Source organism: Eleutherodactylus coqui, chromosome 7 (genome assembly GCF_035609145.1).
Source record: "Eleutherodactylus coqui strain aEleCoq1 chromosome 7, aEleCoq1.hap1, whole genome shotgun sequence".
Lineage (NCBI taxonomy): Eukaryota > Metazoa > Chordata > Amphibia > Anura > Eleutherodactylidae > Eleutherodactylus > Eleutherodactylus coqui.
In genome coordinates this window covers 212,293,560-212,317,548 of record NC_089843.1, presented here as the reverse complement: position 1 = coordinate 212,317,548, position 23,989 = coordinate 212,293,560, and the positions used below count along the sequence as shown (strand labels likewise).

Genomic DNA, 23,989 nt, shown 5'->3' with positions numbered 1-23,989 from the left:
CTAAAAATCCGGATTCACAAGGACTGGGTTTTTGCACTTCTGCGCGTGCGATACACCAATCATAGAACCCGTTGATTTCCATCGGTTTGTTCGCAGGCGCGCATTTTGCGTGTGCTATTGTGTAGCACCGAAAACCCTGCAGCGCTCTGGTTCGCCTTCGCTGTATACGTGAATGAGAACGACGGAACGAGCCAGCAATGATCTTTAGGGTTGCATAAAATGAATGGCGAATGAAAAATGAACAAGATCATTCATCGCTGGTCATGGCTGCGTTTACACGCAATTATCGTTCACTTTCGTTTGTTTGAACGATAATCGTTCTGTCTAAAAGGTGTCCGCAGTAGGTGCGTAATACGGAGCACAAATCCACCCGTGTGAATGAGCCCTTATAAATGGCTTTCATTCATGTGGGGACACCCAAGCTTCCCTGGGGGGCGGGGCTTGATTTTTTGGATCTTCTGCGCGGATTCCGCAAATCAATCCCCTGTGGACATTGAGCCTTTAGGCTTATGTGGCCCTCCATGAAAATGTCCCTGACCCCCTTAGAGCTCTATTTACATGCGCCTGACACACACATGGGGACATTAATGGCTCCTCATTAACTGTATGCAGACAGCGCAGCACTGCGGGGGGTGCCGGCCGTCACGGGACTCTCTGTAGCCCCGCCCCCAAGACAGCTCGGCGGTTGCTAGGCAACTGTACACACGCCGGGACGCTGAAGTTCGCTGAACTTTCCTGCTTGAGGTAAGTTGTGTAGTAATGGATACACTATAGATATAGGTGCAGGGACCTACAGATTGTATATAGCGGCTCACCCTCACATGATAACCAGTGCTTGCATCGGCGGGCATTGCTCGGCGTTACTCTGATGGCGCTGCTGCTGCTGGGAGGTTTGCCTGGTGACCCTGCAGGCATTATACTGTAAGCTGCCTCCAACAGATCCCGGCTGACCGCGGTACTGCAGGCACTGATTACTATATAACATTCAACTGACTTTTTGCGCACATTTTTACTTTTGCCCATCAGTTTTGTTATTGGGGGCGCTTAGCTACAATTATCAGATTATTATTGTGCCGTTCGGGTCCTTTTAGACGAGCCGATCGTCGTTGGAATCAGCGAGTGACGTCGCCGCTAACCCGTTCGCACTCGAGCTGCTGGTTTCACGCGACCCAGTCTCTCGCACAATTCTCGCACGGACATGAAGCCTATTCTTTTGAATGGGGTCATACACATGAGAGAAAGAAAACTGCGGCAGGTCCTGTCTTTGGGCGTGCCATCGCATCACCCATTGCTTATATTGGGGCTGACGGCAGCGCCGCGTCCTGGGTGCAGGCATGTGCGATGCCAGGCTTCCCACTGTAAACACTGACAGTCGCGGCGGAGGATCGCTGCTGCCCTAAAGTGATGCCAGGCGTTTGCATTAATGGGGAAATGGCACGTTCCTGAGATCGATGTCAGGCTGAGTTTCGCGGCCCGAAATCGCACTCGCCTGTGTGAAATTAGCTGTAGGCCTCATTGTCACGGGGAGCTAGGCGCAAAAATCACGCACTTAGAAAACACGTGGCTGTTAGAACCAATGGTTTCCTAAGGGAACGTGCAGATTCCGTCATCCCAATGTTCGCATAGGAAAGCATTGGTTTAACAGTCGCGTATTTTTTACACGCATGATTTTTGCGCGCAGCTCCCCGTTAGAATGAGGCCTTAGATGGACAAAAGCCCCGTTGGCTCGATGAAATGAGAACTCTTCAGTCTTCGCCGTCTAAGGCTAATTTCAATCAGGCGAGCGCAATAATGAGCCGTGAAACTCGGCCTGATATCGTTCTCAGGAACATGCGATTTCCCCGCGAATGCGAAGCAATTTTGTGTCAAAAACGCCTCACATCACCTAAGGAAAGTAGCGATCCTCCGGTGCGGCTTTTAGTCACGTTGGAGGATCGGCTATTTTTTCTAATGGGGATCCTCGAGTCGCGTGTATCTTAAGCCGCCATTATCACGTGATGTAACATTTGTCCGTTTTCTTACATTTTACAACTGGCGAACACATTCCCGTATTACAGGGCTAGCGCAGAGCGTGAATAGTAAAAAGTAAAGTAAAAGTAAAACCGTGTGTTTTTGTCATCAGCCAAAAAAAAAATGGCGGCTGCCCTATCAGACAGCGTATGTAGCGAGGGATTTGACCCTAGATGTGTGGGGCTATACATACGGTCCATAAATTAGCGGAAGGGAGTTTAGCTGCGTCCGATGCCGGGAAAAGACAGCTGGCTCTATTTAACCATTAACAGTCATGCATTTTGTATTGCGGAATACTGCGGATCGTCTGCGCGGGTGATGATCGTGGATTCCACAATTCAAATCCGGGCGTGTGCAGACGGCCATTAGATTTGTTCCTGATACCATAAGCTGCTGTTAGTCATCTAGCAGGGACTTATTCCCCTTTCCCAATTGAAATAATCCTGCTTACGTGACTGGATCGTGCGCTCATGTTTATGGCGGCGGCAGGGCGTGTAATATTGCACACGGGACACAACCACGCCCAGATTTAAATGCCTATGTAGTCTAATGAATGTCATATATGTTTTTTTTTAAACGGAATTACAAAGTGTAGCGTGCATCCCGTTGTGCATTGCGCATGTACTCCTCCCCCCTTCCCCATCATAGACTTCTATGGGGACCTTCGGTGCGAAAATGCACGCAAAAGTAGCGGATGCTGCACGAAATGGGCGTGAAAAATAATGCAGTGACAATGAATGTGTTAAATTTAAAGGGCTCTATAGGTTATACCAGCTGTACATATATAATTATATACTGAAAATACCCAGGTTATACCAGCATGCCCCATATCACTATATACAGGGAGATGTACATCTCTTGTGTACACTGATATGGACCATGCTGGTTTAAGGCTAACTTCACACAGGCGAGTGACGTATCGGATCTTGAATCACGGCCCGATATCGCTCTCACCAACATACGATTTCCCCATGAATGCGATGTGTTTTTATATTAAAACCGCCTCGCATCACTCCGGGGAGGTAGCGATCCTCCGCCATGCCTGTCAGCCGCAGTAAAGGATTGCAGAGTTTCTCCCATTACTTTCAATGGGAAACATCGCATGCACCTAGCACAGGGGTACGATGCTGCCGCCGGGCCCATCGGAAACAATGGGTGATGCGAGGGCAAGCCTAAAGATAGGATGTGCCGCGATTTGTTTCCCACATTGTTGTGTGACTGCCAAATGTGTGACCCCGTTCAAAAGAATATATCTCTTATGATTTTTTCAGCCGTATGAAAACGGTGTAACCTGGATATAATTATATGTTCAGCTGGTGAAACTTATACATCCTGTGTATAGTGATATGGACCATGCTGGTATAACCTGGGTATCTCCTGCATATCAAAATATTAATGACCACCTGTCTGTGAGTGAGTTACATGCACTGCCCCTGATCACATGAAGGTGACGTCATCACAGGTCATAAAACATGCAGAGCCAGACAGTAGCCATGTGCTTACAGGACCTGTTATGATGTCATCATCATGTGATCAGTCACCTGGGCTCTAACCTCCACCCCTGATCACGTGACAGTGACATAATCACAGGTCCTTCACGTGCATGTAGCAGAGCTGTGTGTGAGTGACGTGTCCATAACAGCTGTGTGTGTCACATGCATGTAGTAGAGTTGTGTGTGTGACGTGCATGTAGCAGAGTTGTGTGTGTGACGTGCATGTAGCAGAGTTGTGTGTGTGACGTGCATGTAGCAGAGCTGTGTGTGTCTGTGACATGCAGGTAGCAGAGCTGTGTGTGACGTGGATGTAGCAGAGCTGTGTGACGTGCACGTAGCAGAGCTGTGTGTGTGAAATGCATGTAGCAGAGCTGTATGTGTGTGATGTGCATGTAGCAGAGCTGTGAGTGTGATGTGCGTTTAGCAGACCTGTGTGTATGTCACATGCATGTAGCAGAACTGTGTGTGTGACGTGCATGTAGCAGAGTTGTGTGAGTGACGTGCATGTAGCAGAGCTGTGTGTGTGACGTGCATGTAGCAGAGCTGTGTGTGTCTGTGACATGCAGGTAGCAGAGCTGTGTGCGTGACGTGGATGTAGCAGAGCTGTGTGACGTGCGCGTAGCAGAGCTGTGTGTGTGAAATGCATGTAGCAGAGCTGTATGTGTGTGACGTGCATGTAGCAGAGCTGTGAGTGTGATGTGCGTTTAGCAGACCTGTGTGTATGTCACATGCATGTAGCAGAGCTGTGTGTGTGACGTGCATGTAGCAGAGCTGTGTGTGTCTGTGACATGCAGGTAGCAGAGCTGTGTGTGTGACGTGGATGTAGCAGAGCTGTGTGACGTGCGTGTAGCAGAGCTGTGTGTGTGAAATGCATGTAGCAGAGCTGTATGTGTGTGATGTGCATGTAGCAGAGCTGTGAGTGGGATGTGCGTTTAGCAGACCTGTGTGTATGTCACATGCATGTAGCAGAACTGTGTGTGTTACATGCATGTAGCAGAGCTGTGTGTCTGATGTGCATGTAGCAGAGATGTGTGTATGTGTGACGTGCATGTAGCAGATGTCCTAAAACAGCAGCTGTGTGCTTACAGGACCTGTGATGATGTCACCATCATGTGATCAGTCACCTGGGTTCTCTGTCCATGAGTGAGTTACATGCTCTGCCCCTGATCACTTGGCGGTGACATCATCATATAAGCAGAAACCAAAAAGTGGCAACAGCACTCAAAATACATTTACTATCAAAAGTATACCTATATTAAATACTCTAACCACATTAAATAATGCAAGGTTCTTGATATATAATTTGATCAAATCATATTGGCCCATCTACCAATGTCCAGGTGACCCAGCTTTCAGATGGGTCCTAATGCTAATACCAGGTGGTTTATGGTTACCTACCTATAGAATGCTGCTCTCTTGGGACTAAGCCTATGTCCTTCACCCCTGTGCAGATTACGGGCAGACTACATCCCCTACAAACTCCCGCGGCCTCAGTTGCTATTGAATACTAACGACCACGTGCCTGTGAGTGACTGTGTGAGTTACATGTGTCGATGCCACCCTCATGGGATCAGTCACCGAAGCTCTGACCTCTGCCCCTGTTCACATGACGGTGACCTCACTGACTTGTAATGGGGTCTGTTTGGTTCTGTTACGAGTCCTTCGTTTTGCTGAAAAACTAGCACTGCATCAAATGGTGCGAAGCTGACAAAATTAAAGAGGGCAGAAGTTATCAAGACTAAGTGCAGACAATGTGGAGCTCACGCCATAGCAAACAGCTAGTGCTTTCCTTTTCTAATTGATAAAAAAAAATGAAGGCTACAACCTGACCCGTTGCTGACTGAGAACACTTTAATTTCATCTGCATTAGTTTTCATAAAGTTTTTAGGTAGTGAATATCAGTAACTATAGGGGTCACAGAGGTTGCAATTGTGACCGGGCCCTAGGCCTCCCATGCCACTGTACCACAGCATCCAGGAGAAACCCCTGCAGCACCCGCAACTGCGGCTATTGTGTGGACTCACTACATTCATTACATGTTCCATACCTGTATCATACTGCTGTGCTGAGTGCCTGACTCGTTCCCCAACTTGCACTTAGAAGAGGCAACAGGGGAGGAGTCATGTATTCTGGAACTTGTGCCCTTTAACTGTTCAGAACCTAGTAACATCCCTGGATGCTAGTGCCACATTGATGGGCTTAAGAGACCAGATAATGCCGTGGAGAGGTCCGGGGAGACCACAGCCAGCAGCCATGAAGAGCAGGAAGGGAGGGGGGAGCTGAACCTTTGCACTAGGGCTCATGATCCTTTAGTTACACCACTAGTATATATATATATTTTTTTTTTTAATTTTTAAATTTTTTTATTATTTATTTTTTTATTTTTTAACTTTTTGCAAAATATGCATTTGTTAATATTGATCAACTTTTTCCACTGCTTACACCGCCATTTTTTTTCAATAATTTTGTATTGCAGATGGCAATGTCGTCCAACAATCCTCAAGGAACTCCACATATATTTTCACCATCACACATCAATGCGGCTCCAAGCACCGAGCTAGCGGAGTGGGTTCAGAGACCGGATATGAGCAAATTCAAAGATAGAATAATCTCCACGGCTCCAAAGCAGATAGTCCTAAATCCAGAAGCGTTACTATTTACTCATGATACAAAGGCACGGGCTAACACAAGGAAAAGACAGCAGGCTGTTAAACTGGAACCCCTGGTAAGAAATCTCACTTAAATGGCAATAAGAGAAAAGGTGACACATGGGGAAAGATTTATCAATAACGAGACGGAGACAAGCTCCACCACTATGCAAAAAACGGGGGTCATCGGAGCAATGACTATATTCTTCTAAAATGTTGCAGCGCTCACAATAAATGTCTCTAATACACTCCTCAACACTGAAATTGCAACACCAAGAAGGAAAAGTCATGGAGTTTTAGGCTGGGTTCACACAGGGCGTATTCCCGCCGGAAATCCCGCGGTTTGGCTGCAGCAAAAACCGCGAGATTTCCGCCAGGAGAACCGCCGCGGAAAAAGCCGCGGCGGCTCTGAGGCGGCCGGGCCGCTCGCTTTTCCGTTGCGGCCGGCGCTCTCATGGAGGAGAGCGTGGCCGCGATTAAACGAAACAATAAATAGACATGCTGCACCTTTTGAAACCGCAGCCGCGGTTTCAGCCAGAGTTACCGCAGCGGATTGGCCGTCCCGTGTGGACGAGATTTCTGAGAAATCTCGTCCACATGGCTGGCTAATCCCGAGATTAGCGGCCGCGGGCGGATTTGTCACGGCTGAATTCCGCGCGGCAAAACCGCGGCAAATCCGCCCTGTGTGAACCCAGCCATAGAAATCGCAGGATCGATACATATTAGTGATATGGAAATGATAAATATATATAAACAAAATATTCAAAACCTCTTTATTTAGTATTGAGTATGGGCGCCATGCGCAGAAATACACGCACTTACACACCTTGGCTGCTATCAGTGAGGCCATTAATGCTTGTCTGGGGAATGTTCTGCCATGCTGGATGCACTTGGGCACTGAAATCATCAAGATGCCCTGCTGGCAGCATACCTTGCAATTACTGACCAATGACATCCCAGATGTGTTCGATGCGAGACAAGTCCGGAGACACTGCAAGCCATGGTAGCACGTTTAGGCAACGCAGGCTGCACATAGTTCTACGAGCAACATGTGGCCTGGTGGCGTGTGGAAAAATGACTCCTGGAACTCTTCATAGAAATGGCCGTACCGCTGGTTCCACGATCCAATCAATATAACGCTAAGATGTTAGTGTACCTGGAATGAACACTAGAGGAATATGGTTATTGTACATTATGCACCCCCTACCAAAATACCAGGAGTAGTATCAATGTGGCGTTCCCTCATAAAGGCCTCTTCATGCGTTGCCCACATGGTCTCCAGACCAATCTCCGGCTATCATTACATCCGAGACAAAAGCAGGACTCATCGCTGAAGAGGACAAACCTCAATCCCAGCCTCCATTGCCATCTTCGTTCCGCCGATAAAGCAATTATCTTTGCATGTAAAGGGCCTCTTAGGCTGCCTGTCCACGGGCGCTGCAATATGCTGCAGTGGATCTCCGCTGTGGGAGCCGCCGCCGGGGAGCAGAAGCCAGCTGACGGATCTCTGCGGTGAGCCTGTCAGAGCCTAACAGATAGGCTCACCGCGGAAAATCGCGGCAATTCGCAGCATGCTGATTCTCCGCATCGCTATGATTATCCGCTCGTGGACAGAGGGGCCCGCGCTTTCCATTGCAACGCTATGGAAAGCGTTCACCGCATCCCCTGCGGCCGGATTATCGCCACAGGGAACGCAGTGAAAATTCGCCCGTGGACAGGAGCCCTAAGTCTCTTCACAGCACGTTCTTGTTGAACAGCAAAGGTAATGCATAATTAACAGGCATCAACAAAAGGTGACGGGTGCGCCATGAAGTGCGGTGCCTCCCCAGTACACTGCAAGTTATTCTAGCTCTGATCAGTCTCCTCAGGGTTTCCGCCTCCGTTTGTGGAGCAGGAAAGGGGAATCCTCATGGCTGAACGGCTTTGTCTCAGGACGGAACCGAGCGGCGCTCAACAGACCCCATTGACTATAATGGAGTTCCTTCGATTTCCACTCTGCTGCCCAGCTTTTAGATGGCAGACAAAGTGCTGCATGCAGAGCTTTTACTTCAAGCTGGATCTGCCGTGGAACCTCCAACCTCAGTTTCTGAAAAGCTTAACAACGCTGCACCCCTCTAGATGAACACCATAATAAATCATGATGTGGAGCGTGGGGCAAACACTGAAAGTCTAGTAGATGGAGAGGAACCAAGTCAATGAAACAGCAAATCAGTAACAAATACAACGACCACAATGTATCGTCATAGATGCTTTTTATCAGGGGCGTAACTATAGAGGATGCGATTGCACCCGGGCCCAGGAGCCTTAGGGCGCCCATAAGGCCTCTCTTCTCCATATAGGGAGCCCAGTACTATGAATAAACCATTATAGTTGGGGGCCCTGTTACAGGTTTTGCATTGGGGCCCCAGAGCTTCAAGTTACACCTCTGCTTTTTATTATGAAGAATTGAAAACATGTTACACATATCCATTAACACAACATTTTCTCCACATGTGTTAAAGCCTATATTGAAAACCTATCAGGATCAAAATCAACCTGAATACATATACCAAAAGAACAAAGAAGATCTGAGAAGTCGAGGTATGCTTCTATGTGAACCATCCCCAGAAAAGAAACTGCGAGCCGTCTCATCTACCGTAAGGCTTCCGGACCTCCCAGATGACTTAAAAGAAAAACAGGTGAGAAGTTACTAAAACTTTGGACGCATACAGAAGAACTTTCCATACTTTGCTCTGCATAGTCCCTCAGCTGATATCATGCAGTAGCCAAGTAACGCTTCTTCAGATGTGTCAGTCCTTCCACCAAAGCTCCTTCTAATAATGTGTCACCACAATTTCACCTCTCATTGTTACAATTGTTTCCAGCAGATATCAATCTCATTGTTTACTACAGTAATTGTCATATATTTGTATCATTTGTCTTCATCGCTAATGTATTTTTTCACCTTTAGTTCCAGATGGACTTCAGTAGAACCATATCTCCTGCTCCACCAAAGCAGCCATCTCTTTCTAGCTCTTACAAACGAGTTCCATCACCTCCTTCTAGTGTGTTTGAGAGTGCAGAAGATGTCATAAAGGCAAACATTAAAGACCCCTTACAGATCATCAGCATACTACTAGAAAATAAGAGTTTGGGTTTCCTTTATATGACTCCTGCTGTCCCCAAGTCTTCAGTTGAATATGATCCGTATAACCTGAGGTATATAGAAAAAACACTTTAAAATACACCTTTAGGCCTTAGTCACACGGGCGTTTTTTCGTGCGATTTGCGGATCGCATGACGGATGCGCATCCGCAAATCGCGTGACCGGGGCCAAAAAATCGCCAGAAAAATCTGCTCCTAGCCGCGTTTCATTAGAAACGGGCTGGAGCTGTCCAGCGCATTGAATTCAATGGAGCCGGCAATACAGCCGGCTCTATTGAAAGCAATGCGCTGCGGGCGAGCGTGGGATGAATTGTCGGGAAGGGCTTAAATATATAAGCCCTTCCCTGCAATTCATCCAGAAATGTGTAAAAAAAATATATATATATACTCACCTTGTCCCGGCAGACGGAGTTCAGAGCGGCCGGCCTGCAGTGGGTGTGAAGGGGGTGTGAGTCAGACTTGCCTCTGATTGGCTCAGCGCCAATCAGAGGCAAGTCTGACTCACATCCCCTTCACACCCACTGCAGGCCGGCCGCTCTGAACTCCGTCTGCCGGGACAAGGTGAGTATATAGATTTTTTTTATTTTTACACTTTTCTGGATGAATTGCAGGGAAGGGCTTATATATTTAAGCCCTTCCCGACAATTCATCCTGCGATCGCCGGCAGCCCATTGCTTTCAGTGGAACCTGCTGTATTGCCGGCTCCATTGAATTCAATGGGCAAACATCGTTCTTCTCTGCCACAGCTGTAACAGCTGTGGCAGAGAAGAATGATTTGTCTTCTATATGTTCTCAATGGGGTCGGCGCTGCTGCCGCCGGCCCCATTGAGCGCATATAGAGAAGAGAACAGGAATCGCAGATCGCAGATAGGTGCGATCTGCGATTTCTGTTCTATAATTTATCGGATGAGCGCATAAAAAGCGCTCATGTGTCCGATACCATTGCAAAGCAATGGTTTTAAAAAATAGCCGGACGCATGCGCATGCGCAAATCGCGGCAAAAAACGCCCGTCTGACTAAGGCCTTATTGTGCAAATTTCTCAATGTTTTTGTTGCATTACGAAGAGGTTGCTATTTGTTGCGCATAAATCAGGGCAGGACAAATGCAGGTAGGCATTGTGTTTAGAAGTTGGCATCAGGCACCCAATGTATTGGGTTGTTGTCTGTTATGTCCATGGAAACTATTGTTGCCTGGCTACTAGGAAAATCGCACGGATTGCTGAAAAGTCTATGGTAAGATGGCAACCCCTGGCATACATGGCAACATAATTCTGCCAATCTGAGGCTATGTTCACATCACATGTGTGTGGTATGTTTAGTGTGTATGCTGGTAAAGCTCCCAACTTACACTCTAATGTGTCCGTAGGGATTCATTAGCCCGACGGGGACTAAGGAAGTGTGTTTGCCTTCCGTCTGGCCAGTGTATAGTAGTATAACAGTAAAGAAGAAGATAGAATAGTATAGTAGACTGTGAAATTATATTCAAAGGTATCTGGTGAAAATAAGTATATATTGGAAGCATCCACTTAATGTAGATGTCCCAATCTATACTCTAAACAGAGCCTAACCATGACTAAGGCCCAATTCACACGGGCAGATTTGATTCGCGGAACCCGTGCAAGAGATCTGCAAATCAAGCGCCCATAGGGATACAATAGCATCCGCAAGGCAATTTAAAGCATGCGGATGTGATTTTTTTTTTCTCAGTGTGCGGATTGGTAAGAAATGGCAGCATGCTTTATTTTCCTGCGGATCCCACAGGGACGGCTTCCTTAGAAGTTAATGGAAGCCATCTGGTCCGCGGAACACCCGCAGCTGTCACTGCAGACGTACCGCGGATCCGTGGGAAAGGAGGAGGTTCAAAAAAAGAAAACATGGGGGCACGCATCCGCCATGCTGAAGAAAGAAGATCCGACTGTGACGGAGGAAATCTGCGCTGGATCTAGAGAGGTAAGAAGCTGTCTTTTAATGCCCATGTCTGCGGGCACGGGCGGATTCCGCTGCGGGATTCAGTAGCGGAATCCGTGCGTACCCGTGTGCATGAGGCCTTAGAGATTGGAGTAAAGATCTGATTGTATCAAAGCAATCAAAAATATATTGTGCTACGTTTATAAACGATTCATGTTTGCTTGTTGTTACAGTTGTAGCGCCCAAGAAAAAGCAACATATTAATCCAAAAATTTAATTGTTTACTACAACATCGTGTCAAGCTGTTTGTATTCTACTAATAAGTAATAATTAATGACTTTTCTAAATGGGTTGTGCCAACATGCACAATCCCTTCTAGAATGCAGGGCACAGGCGAATAGCTGATCATCCCGGGCCCGTCTCTTGGCACACCTTACTAGCAGAAGAGAAAGCTGTGGCCAGCGAGACATATACCCTGCTGCAAAGGGAAATATAGCATTAGTATCACATGGGCAGCGCTTCACATGAATGGCAGTCCTGTAATACAAGGACAGCACATGGCCCGCCCTAATAGGGCATATATACAGAGGAGGTCATCTTCGCGCAATTTTAACAGTATTTTTTTCTCTCCTTTACGTAGAATTGTAAGCCATGGAAACATCAACAAACATGACTATTACACCATAAGCGACAGAGGAGTAACCAATATATGTAATGGAGATGTATTATTCTTGGAGCTGGAGCGCTGGAAACAGGAATATCTTTACCATAAAGCACTAAAACAGATTCCTACCTTCGCTCTCTTCAGAAAGTGGAAAGCTTTCACTGTATGGAGAAAAAACGTGCGTGCCAAGAAAATCAGTGAATGTCGCAAGGCCCTGCAGGAGAATCTGTTCATTGTGAATTCAGTATGTATCCCCAACTGGCTACTTACCAAGTCTATATGTGTGCGGTGGAGGCACTTCCAGTCTTCACCTCCCTGCAGCACTAAGTTATGGTGCTGTTGGGCGAGGGTGACAAGGAGCCGGGTGAGGTTAGTTTTTTTTATATTTGCCCACTCCCTGGTTCCTGCAACAACCCCCTCTGAAGTCCGTGTGCCACACTGAACATCCCACTCTTTTCATAGTGCTGCGTGGGCGCTCCCCCATAGACTTGTATAGGAGAGTCTGTGCCTAGCACTGTGAAAAGAGTGGGATGTTCAGTACGGCGCATGGACATCAACGTCGGGCACTGAGGGAACAAGGGAGCGGATGAGTATAAAAAATGCCTCACCGGACTCCCTGTAACCCTCCCTAACAGCGCTATTACTTAGTTTATGGCGCTATAGGGAGGTGGCAGGTTCCCTTTAAGAGTGATATATATATATTTTTTGCTTTATATATTTCATGCCCATGGATAGTAAAAAGAAAAAAACCTTGTCTTAACATGTTATTGTGATTTTATCTTCCTGCAGTATTTGCGCCCTGCACTCCTCAACATACAAGAAATGTGTTACCGAATCAGTGACATGGGTCTATGCCGCATCGAGAAGGGGTATACATATAGTTTAAAAGAGTTTACAGACCTACAATTTAAGCAACTAAAAGAGGTATGCCTTACTTTAAAGTGTTCATTCACATTTGAAAATCATTAATCTATCTATCTCATATCTATCTATCACCTATCTATCTATCTATCTCATATCTATCTATCTATCTATCTATCTATCTATCTATCTCATATCTATCTATCTATCTATCTATCTATCTATCTATCTATCTCATATCTATCTATCTCATATCTATCTATCTATCTATCTATCTATCTATCTATCTATCTATCTATCTATCTATCTATCTCCTATCTATCTATCTCCTATCTATCTATCTCATATCTATCTATCTATCTATCTATCTATCTCATATCTATCTATCTATCTATCTATCTATCTATCTATCTATCTATCTATCTCATATCTATCTATCTATCTCATATCTATCTATCTCTCTATCTATCTATCTATCTATCTATCTCTCTATCTATCTATCTATCTATCTATCTATCTATCTCATATCTATCTATCTATCTATCTATCTATCTATCTATCTATCTATATCTATCTCATATCTATCTATCTATCTATCTATCTATCTATCTATCTATCTATCTATCTATCTATCTATCTATCTCATATCTATCTATCTATCTCTCTATCTATCTCATATCTCTCTATCTATCTATCTATCTATCTATCTATCTATCTATCTATCTATCTCATATATATCTATCTATCTACCCTGTTTCCCTGAAAATAAGACATAGCATGATTTTCCAGAATTTTTGAGTATGCAAAATGATTTTTTAGGCTTTTTGAGGATGCTTGAAATATAAGCCCTACTCCAAAATTAAGCCCTGCTAACAGTTAATTAAAAAAGTCAATTTAAATAGTGTCCAGGCAGCTATACATGTAAAAAAGTTAAACCTTTTTGAACAAAAATTAATATAAGACACTGTCTTATTTTCGGGGAAACACGGTATCTATCTATCTATCTATCTATCTATCTATCTATCTATCTATCTCATATCTATCTATCTATCTATCTATCTCATATCTATCTATCTATCTATCTATCTCATATCTATCTATCACATATCTATCTATCTCATATCTATCTATCTATCTATCTATCTATCTATCTATCTATCTATCACATATCTATCTATCTATCTATCTATCTCATATCTATCTATCTATCTATCTATCTATCTATCTATCACATATCTATCTATCTCATATCTATGTATCTATCTATCTATCTCATATCTATCTATCTATCTATCTATCTATCTATCTATCTATCTATCTCATATCTATCTATCTCATATCTATCTATCTATCTATCTATCTATCTATCTATCTCATATCTATCTATCTATCTATCTATCTATCTATCTATCTATCTATCTATCTATCTCCTATCTATCTATCTCATATCTATCTATCACATATCTATCTATCTATCTCATATCCATCCATCCATCTCGTTCAGGTTCATCGCCATCTCCTGGTTTGATGGTTGGTACATGAAGAGTCTTCCATTCCACACAGGGGATTTCTGTTAAACCTCAGTTAACGTTATTTAGCATGTGCTTCACATAACACTACAATACAAAGCACAAACAAAATCCTAGGCCTATTTGGCCATGAACTAAGTATTCAGCATCCTTAGCTGATAAGGTGTAGGCCCAGTGCCTAACACCCCAAAGCCCACAGAGATTTCATAGAGTTTAAAAGACTCCCAGGGCCTATCGTTGCCTCTTCTTCCCCAGGCTGGGAGCAATTTCTGAGGGGAATCCCTTGTCTTATTGAGCCCTTACATATAACCCATTAAACAGCCCAAGACCCAGATAGTCCTGCGTAGTCAGGCCATCTCTCTACCGCCTCTGGGAATCCAGGCCCCTTTTCTGGGCTACACAGTTAAAGTGAACTTGTCACCTCCCTACAGCACCATAACTTAAGGCCTTTTTACACGCAAAGATAATTTTTCAAAGGGCCGAAAGATTGAAAGATTTAGCTATGTATTTGCATAAAGTGTTAATGGCTTTAAAGTCCATTAACACTTTAATCATCTTTATTTGCATATTAAAGGACCTTCTTTTTCCTGCAAGAGTTGTTTGACATGTAAACATCTGCCCACAGATTCCATTGTTCTCCTCCTGGCAAAGTACATAGTGTACTCGTTATGTATGCAAAGCAAAACACAAGGAGTACACTGTGTGTCCTGAGGTCCTTTGAAAGATCAGTAAAATGCATTCAAATAGAATGTGAACGATGGATTTTTTGCGGAGCTAAAATCCATCGCTCAAGCAAAAAGTGCACAATGCCCGTGTTTACGTGTAACGATTATCGCTCATTTTCAGGCCGTTTGGATGAATTTTGAGCGATAATTGTTGAGTGTAAAAGGGCCTTAAGTCTATGGTGCAGTAGGGAGGTGACAGGTTCCCTTTAACCCCTTTCAGACAGATACGTATTTCTCAACTACTTGCATCTTGGATGCACATGCTTTGACACAATTAAGCCGCTTTATTAGCTGCACTGCTACTATGTGTGTGTAATTTTGTACTTCTTAGGTTGCCAGCCATCTCTCTGAGTTCCGTGACCTAGCTAAAGAAGTTGTCAGGAGTGCTAGTCGAACTGCATTATTGGAGGCTGGGTTTACACCGGATGACTACTTGAATCATTCTGAGAGCTCAGGTGATGGGACATTCCCAACATGAAGCCATTTTTTGTATTCTTAAGGACATATGAAACCAGCTAATTATGCCGCCTTCTTGGTGCTCTTGCACAGCTATTTCCATAATGGAAAGTATCCCATATCCCCAAAGTTGACTGTAGCAGAGGGTGATGGCTCGTGTGTAGCCATATCTATGCTATACTTATAGTGGGAAGAACCATGTAACCCCTGCATGTAAGAGGATGTACGTATATACCCTCCGGCAGTGGGAGGTGTATGGAACCGGCCTAGGAGTCAAGCCGGATCCATGCATGACTGGTATCAGCTGTCTTTGACAGCTGATATCCGGCCGCAGCAGCCAGGATCCTCGATAACTCCGATTGCGGCTGTGAACCATTTAGATGTGCTGTCAATTCTGACAGTGGCATTTAAATGGCTAGACGCTGCCTGTGTCTCCTGAATAACTCTCCTGCAATAAGATTGTGAAGGCCTTCAGGGCCGCCATGCTTTTCTACCTGCAAAGCCATGCCTGTAACACAGCTTAAAGGGGTTGTCCCGCGAAAGCAAGTGGAGGTATACACCTCTGTATGGCCATATTAATGCACTTTGTAATATACATCGTGCATTAATTATGAGCCATACAGAAGTTATTCACTTACCTGTTCCGTTGCTAGCGTCCTCGTCTCCATGGTGCCGTCTAATTTCAGCGTCTAATCTCCCGATTAGACGCGCTTGCGCAGTCCGGTCTTCTCCCTTCTGAATGGGGCCGCTCATGCCGGAGAGCTGCTCCTCGTAGCTCCGCCCCGTCACGTGTGCCGATTCCAGCCAATCAGGAGGCTGGAATCGGCAATGGAACGCACAGAGCCCACGGTGCACCATGGGAGAAGACCTGCGGTCCACCGTGGGTGAAGATCCCGGCGGCCATCTTCACAAGGTAAGTAAGAAGTCACCGGAGCGCGGGGATCGGGTAAGTACTATCCGTTTTTTTTTTTAAACCCCTGCATCGGGTTTGTCTCGCGCCGAACGGGGGGGGGGGGCTATTGAAAAAAGAAAAACCCCGTTTCGGCGCGGGACAACCTCTTTAATAGAATGCTTTCAGAAATGCAATATACTGCAATACTGAAGTGTTGCAGAATATTGAATATGTGATCAGATGATCCTTCGTTCAAGTCCACTATACTGTAAAAAATTAATTTAAAAAATTTAAATAAGTTAATATTTTTTGTAATAATTTAAAAAAATCCTTAAGTTTTAAATAAAACATTTTTCCCATTTTTTAAGATAACAAAAAAAAAAAAGTTTCTATTTTATTAAAATAACATATTACCTATCCCGCATGGTGAACGCCATAAAAAAACAGCACTAGACTTGCACTTATTTGCTCACCGTTTCCTAGAAAAAATGTTATAAATAGCGATAACAAAGTCGTATGTACCCCAAAATGGGACCAATAGAAACTATAGGTCATCCCGCGAAAATCAGGCAATGCCATCGGAGGAAAACTAAAAAAGTAATGAAGCTTAATATGGAGGCAAAAAACTATTTTTTTTTAAACAAATATTTTTAAGAGTAGTATAATGAAAAAAAATATATAAATTTGGTATCGCTGTAACCGTACTGACCACAAAATTGTAAAACAATTCATTCAAACAAAACTCCACCAATATGGCAAAATTGAAATATCCTGCTTTAAATTTTTTAACGTTTTTCAGTACATTATATAGTACATTAACCCCTTGAGTGGCGGGTTTCCTACCACCCTGTCGTGCCCACCAGGGCAGGTTTTTTAAAATGGTCTAATCATTGAATTTCAACTAATTTTGCAGTTGCGTCTCAAGAGCTATAACTTTTTCATTTTTCCATTGACATGGCCATATAAGGGCTTGTTTTTTGCGGGACAAGTTGTGATTTTTTTAAACAGGGGGGAGGAAAAAAAGAAATGGGGAAAAAAGAAAAAAAGGGGCCATGTCATTAAGGGGTTAAATAATGTATTAACTTCCTTCTCTGGGTCATTACGACGCATGGATACCACGTGTGATTGTATTTTTGATTTTTTACAAAGTAAAGGGAGAGAAGTGTTTTTATAATTTTTTAAATAATTTTTTTACTTTTTTTAAAAAAATTTTTACATTTTTATTTATTTTTATTTTTTTGTCCCTTTAGAGGACTTCCACAGGGACCCATCAGGACCCCCTGATCACATTCCGGGGGTCCGATGGTGACAGTCCTTTACATGCTGCAGTGACAGCCCTTTACATGCTGCAGTCACATAGACTGCCGCATGTAAACGGTTAACACAGCAGAGATCGGAGGTTTTCTCTGATCTCTGCTGTAAGAGCTGGTACCTAGCTGTCCTCTCACAGCCAAGCACCAAGCTCTCCCTGCCACACAGACCATCGGCTTGCTTCTGACAAGCCGATGGTCTCTATGGCAACCTGTAAACAAAGCAGGAGATTGCCGGCATATCGGCAATATCTTCTGCTGGTTTTTCAAAGCCCTTGCTTTGTTCTCTGTGGGTCTGTGCAGGCAGAGCACAATGTAACAGCTTGTGGCATTGTGCTCTGCAGCTCCCATAGTGATACATAGCCCGGAAATCTTCCGGGCTAGGTCACTATCGGCAGTGGAGCTCGTCCCGGAAAATTTCCGGGCATGCCACTCAAGGGGTTAAATGGTACCCTTGAAAAATACATGTTCTTCAAAAAGCAAGCTCACATGGCAATGTCGACAGAAAAATCTTTCTAAATCTTTGAAAGTGAAGACAAAAAAACAAAAATGCAAAGAAAAATTGCCTATGAGTGAAAGGGTTAATGATGTGTGATAGCGGTATAGTTCGAACTATCAATCCTTTGTAAGCAATCCCATAGACCGCATATCTTAGGGTTCATTTTTCAGTATGATACTGATGTGTGAATATAATTAAAAGGGCTGTCTGATTTGGGAAACTCGATTTCAAATAACATATTAGGGTATTAATTCATGGCTAATTAGTTAATAAAATTAATGGAAATTGCCAAGCATTGTACTTGCCTTGTTTTCGGCAGTCCCATAGAGGGGAATGATGGGGCAGCATGTATGCTCCATTCATCCGAGGTTCGAAAAACAAAAGACCTGCTTTTTTCATGATTAGTTGGCATCCTGGAGGTCAGACTCTCACAGATCAGACACTTATTTTCTAACCTGTGGATAGGGAATAACATTAAATCTTGGGATAATCCCTTTAAAAATGCTCCCAATTTTCCACAGTGGAAAATCCACACCAGCTATGGATTTTGGGGTGAATTTCATCCCCTCATTTGAAGGATGCAGCATAAAGTGACATCCTGTGGATTTAAAATCTTCCCCACATGTCCGCTCTGTTGCTAATTTTGTACAGAATTTTTCCTCATCATATGGCCCCATTCTCTCACCCATTCATACATCCGGGTGCGGGGTATATTCACTGCAGCCCGGAATTCCTTGGGCCGGCATAAATACTTCTAATGGCTCAATAGAGCCAGCTGACATGGTTTAACAGCGCTAGCCATGGCTAAACTCCCTACCCCCCTCCTTGCTGGCAATTCCCATAGAAGCCTATGGGAGCCACCTAGGTCGAAAGATAGGGCAAGACCTATCTTTTCTGGACGCATCAAAACATCGACGGCGTATTTGGCCACAATGTCCTATTATTGCGGCCATGATTCTTTGATGCGGCCATCTAAATGAATGCACTGGAATCCAATGCTTCAGATGGTCACGATTTTCGGCCGACGCTTTATGTCATAGGGACATGTCAAAATTTTTGATTTCTTGTGTTTGAAGTGATCATTCAAGCTCTGCTACTGCTTGCTAGGTAAAGATGGACTCTTAGATTTTCCATTGAGCCCATCTTAAGCTAGTGAGCAGTGACAGCACTCGGATGAGCGATTCAGCTGGCTCATTCTAGCGATCAGTAGGGTCTCAATACCCGGACCCTCTGCAATCAAAACTTTTGACATGCCCCTATGACATCCAAAATCAAATGTCTACACAACACCAAAAAGTCCTTTTTCTAATATTTTCTCATGCTCACCATCTGGAATACAACAGAACATCAAAGCAGGGGAGCGATCCTTCTCCAGTATCAATCCATCTCAAATTGGCAACAAGATGTCATCATATCCAAAATTAATCCTAAATACAGGGCTATTATAAATTATCTTCCCGATCTGAAACACACATAACACACATTTAGTGACACTCAGATACATAGATTTTGATATACATTGGAATAGAAACTCAAAAATTTTTATGTAAGATGTCCTTGTTGCCCATACCAACCAATTACAGCACAGCTTTCATTTTTCAAGTTGCTGAGCTAAAATGAAAGCTGCGCTGTGATTGGTTGGTATGGGCAATAAGGACAGTCTTACTATTTGACAGTTTTGCTAAGTGAGGCCCAAAAAGTTTTGTTTTGTCGTAGGCATTGCAAGGAGGCTATGGCAACAAAATGGTTGCCAGTGTAGACAGGAGAGTGTTTTGTGTCCTTGACTTTCAGGTCCACCAGTCTGTTATTAGTGTGCAACAACATATTCGAACAAAGTTTGGTAAGGATCCACCCAGTGGATGCAGAATTTATAAGCGGTACTCCAATTTTAAGAAAAAAGGTTGCATCCGTAATGGAAAATCACCCAGCCGTCCACCAGTAAGCGTGGAAACAGTGGAGCGCATCCGGCAAGTGTCACATCAAGTCCTCAGAAATCCACCATCAGAGCGAGCAGAAAATTGGATGTTCCACAGCTGATTGTGTGGAAGATTCTGCACAAATGTTTGCAATGCTATCCCTACCGATTGCAATTGTTACCGGGCCAGAAACTGGACAGCAAAGCACGGCGACATTCTTTCTGCGAGAGTCTGCAAGCTCTAATAGAAAGTGATGGTTTCATGGAATCTATAGTGTTTGGTGATGAAGCCGCCTTCCATATTTCGGGCAACAAAAGTTAGGTCAGAATGTGGGGGAGGGAAACCCCACCTGTCTACGTGGAGCGAATGCGACTCCTCCAAGGTGAATGTGTTTCGAGTTATAACCTGTAGGAAGTGTACGGCCCCTTCTTCTTCCATGAGAAAACAATCCTAGGGATTTCATACCTGGACATCCTACAGATATGGCTTCTGCCGCAGCCGGAACAGAAAATCCCAGGTTTCACCTTCCAACATCATCCCCCTCCGCAGTTTCACAATGAAGTCAGAAGTAAGCTCAATAGGCGACTACTAAACAGTTGGATTGGCCGTGCAGGTGGTGGCGATAGGGATGACCTTCCTTGGCTCCATGTTCTCCCAGACCTTTCACCTTGTGATTTTTCCTCTGGGGGTGTGTTAGAATCTGCATGTTCCCCTTACCACCCACCATGCATGATCTGGGAGGACGCATCTCAGAAGCCATTGCATCAGTCAATCATGATATGACACGACATGGATGGCAGGAACCTGACTACAGGCTCCAGTATGTCAAGTAAGAACGGGGGCTCACATTGATCACCTCTGTTTCTGTTTCCATTGATATCAAATGTATGTATCTGAGAGTCATTAAACATCAGCTAGGAGGGGTTCACATCAGGAAGATCATTTGTAATAACCATGTAAATACAAAGTAGTGATGTTTTGGTTACTAAGAATCTTGGCTTGAAAAAGGTTCTTCGTAACCGAAACGTTGCTACGTTGTATGTATTTGGGATGAAATATAGGCTTTATTTTGGATATGCTCAGATCTTATTGCTAATTGGAGATGTCCCTATGATATTTCAATAGGTTTTAGAAAGGACAGATACGCTAAAGATGTTTAAATAAAGGTCTATCCTATTTCTTCCAGTGTATGCCGCTATTCTTCCATGCTTTTTATTCTTCTTTTGTTGTTCTGTAATTGTAAAATCCAAAGAAAGTTCAGCAATAGACTACTCATTCAATGAATGAATGTGCATGTTCCAGTCGTATTCTATAAGTGAATGTATATTTTTTATTTCTGTTTTCCTATTGGCCTGATAAATACAGTTTCAAGACCTGCAGATACGGATATTTTGACACTCTCTCATTTTCGTGGAGACATTTTTGGAGAATCTTCTGATAAAATGACTTACACAGAGCAAGCCAATAAGAGGAGACACTGCGGACGGCTGACATGGTGAGTGCACGTTCTATTAACAACTATAAGCAATTTAAGTTGTTCTCAAACAATACACTTGTCTTCACTTAGAGGAGGAAACTATGCATTAAGTAGAATATACTTAATCGCATCTGGTAGATTGTATGTAAAAAGCGGGGTAGGCGTCCTTATAAGGACGGCCCCCACAGTCTTCACCTAGGACCTGGCAATGCCCAATTAGATACCTGGAGAAATGCACAAAACACAGGACATGTCATTGTTTACACCTACACACAGAACAGGTCTGTTCACACCTCATGTCTGGCCACCTGCAGAACACTTTGCTGTTCACACCAATAACACACATAACAGGAACCCCACTCATGCATACAGATATTAAACAATAGCTAGTCCAAGTGTCCTCACACCACGGGGAAAGAATCAGGCACCGAACTGACTTAAAGGACATCACCCACCTGACAACACACAAGACATCAGACATCTGGAGGCTGCACCTGTCAAAGGGAAGGGGAGAGGGGGTCTGCATAAGATGCAGACAGGGAATACAGGTGTCCAGACTGTCCTCAGGGAAGGTGTGAGAAACACTACAGATTAACATGCATAACACCCAGCTCTGAGTGGGAATAAGACTAAGGCCTGCTGCACACGGCCGTGACGGGCTCTGCCGCGGAATATTCCGCGGCGAAGCCCGTCACGGCGCCCCCCAGAGACCCCATACTTACCAGCGGATACGGGGTTCTGGGTCCCGCATGACGCTTCGGCGTGACGCGCCGCAGCGTCATGTGACACGCCGGCCACGTCACAAGACACGCCCACAGCATCACATGACGCGGCTGGCCGTGTCACATGACGTGCCGGCGGTGGGCGGAGAGGCGATTTCACGCTATCTTCCGCTGTGTTACAGCGGAAGATAGCGTGAGCGGACGGCTTCCATTGACTGCAATGGAAGCCGGCCGCGCGTACACCCGCGGCAAATAGAGCATGCCGCGGGTGAGGACGGGAGATTTCACGGTGCGGAATTCCGCACCGTGAGCATTGAGCTATTAGGTTCAATAGAACCTAATAGCTGCAGGCAACGCGGCGGAAATCCGTCCGTGGGAAGGAGGCCTGAATGAATAAAATGACCAGCATCCTATAAACACAGGAGCTGGTGTTTATGTGCAGCAGAACAGGGGGATTGACTGGCTGGAAAACTCCACCCAGCCAGCTCAAATATCCCACCTGTGAAGCTGTGCTGCTGGAAATCCATATAGAACGACAGATCCCAGCAGCACAACCTGACGGTTTCCTAGACTTTAAAAATTGCTGATCTATCCTTATGATAGGCCTTCAATATGTGATCGATGCGATTTTGCTGCACAGGATCCACGCAGATACACGGATTAAGGCCTTATTCACACAAGCGTTTGTATACGGCTATTTAGTCGCATATATACACATGGCAGAATTCGCAACCATCCGAAGCATTGGCTTCCAATGTATTCATTCAGATTACCGATTTTTAGCCGCATAAAGAAATCGTGCCGGAAAAAAACATACACGATTGAAATCGGCGACCAATTTTGTACACTGCCGAAAAAGATAGGTCTTGCCCTGTTTTTGCTGAGATACCCTGGAAGCCTCCATAGACTCCTATGTGAAGCTGGAAAAAAAGGAAGGGCAAAAGAGTTTGCTGCGCCCAGAGCTGGGAAAAGATTACAGCTGACTCTATTTATGCATTAGAAGTCATTGCGATGATTTTTGCTGACCGAGGGATTACCGCACTGCAGCGTATATTTTAGCTAATACGCTACAGCCGCACATGTGATTGTCGCCTGTGATGCAGCCAGTGGGCACACGGGCATTCAGAATCCGGCCCTCACAGCAGTGGCATCTGCGCGTACCTGCTCTTCTTCTCTTCAATCTGTACTGTATAACTCCTCGTCAGACATGTGCAGTACATTTTTTTTTTAATCTCCTGCTTTTCCCACATCATCGCCTAGTGATGAGGCGGAATCCACGACCTTTCCGCAATGTCAATTGTGGAAAGGCCACGGATCGGACGGCTGCCATTGATTTCAATGGAAGCCGTTCATGTGGAAACCATGCAAAAAAAAAGCACGCTGCGATTTTTCGTCCGCGCGCGGAAATCACAGTTTTTTTTGCTTGGGGCTCCCTTCTTCTCGGCAGTACTGAAGGAATATCCCTGCTGCAGGAAGAGAGAGGTTCCCCTGTAGGGGAGAATAAGGAAATCCCCAGCAGCGTGATGCTGAGGTTCCCCTGCAGGGGAGAATAAGTTATTCCCTCGCTGCTGGTGATTTCGTTATTCTTCCCTGTAGGGGACCCTCTCTCGAACTGTTACAGGGAAATTTCTCCAGCCCCTCCCTCCCCCCTCCGCTCTTGGGGAAGCTCTATAGCCCCACCCTCTTTCTTTCCCCTTCTAACTGTCCCCTCTTTATAGTCCCACCCCCTCTCTCT

The 23,989-nt window shown here is 44.7% G+C and overlaps 1 protein-coding gene across 1 annotated transcript in view; it reads left to right on the top strand.

The window, feature by feature from the left end:
* Positions 1-705: 705 nt before the first annotated feature.
* The window catches only part of DNAH6 (dynein axonemal heavy chain 6), a 286,055-nt gene continuing 262,771 nt past the window's right edge, over positions 706-23,989 (top strand). The window contains exons 1-8 of the mRNA XM_066574325.1: positions 706-744; positions 5,980-6,228; positions 8,653-8,829; positions 9,102-9,349; positions 11,844-12,111; positions 12,657-12,791; positions 15,314-15,437; positions 21,421-21,550. Of these exons, the coding sequence (XP_066430422.1) occupies positions 5,980-6,228; positions 8,653-8,829; positions 9,102-9,349; positions 11,844-12,111; positions 12,657-12,791; positions 15,314-15,437; positions 21,421-21,550 (1,331 nt within the window). The 5' untranslated portion in view covers positions 706-744. The remainder of the gene's footprint in view (positions 745-5,979; positions 6,229-8,652; positions 8,830-9,101; positions 9,350-11,843; positions 12,112-12,656; positions 12,792-15,313; positions 15,438-21,420; positions 21,551-23,989) is intronic.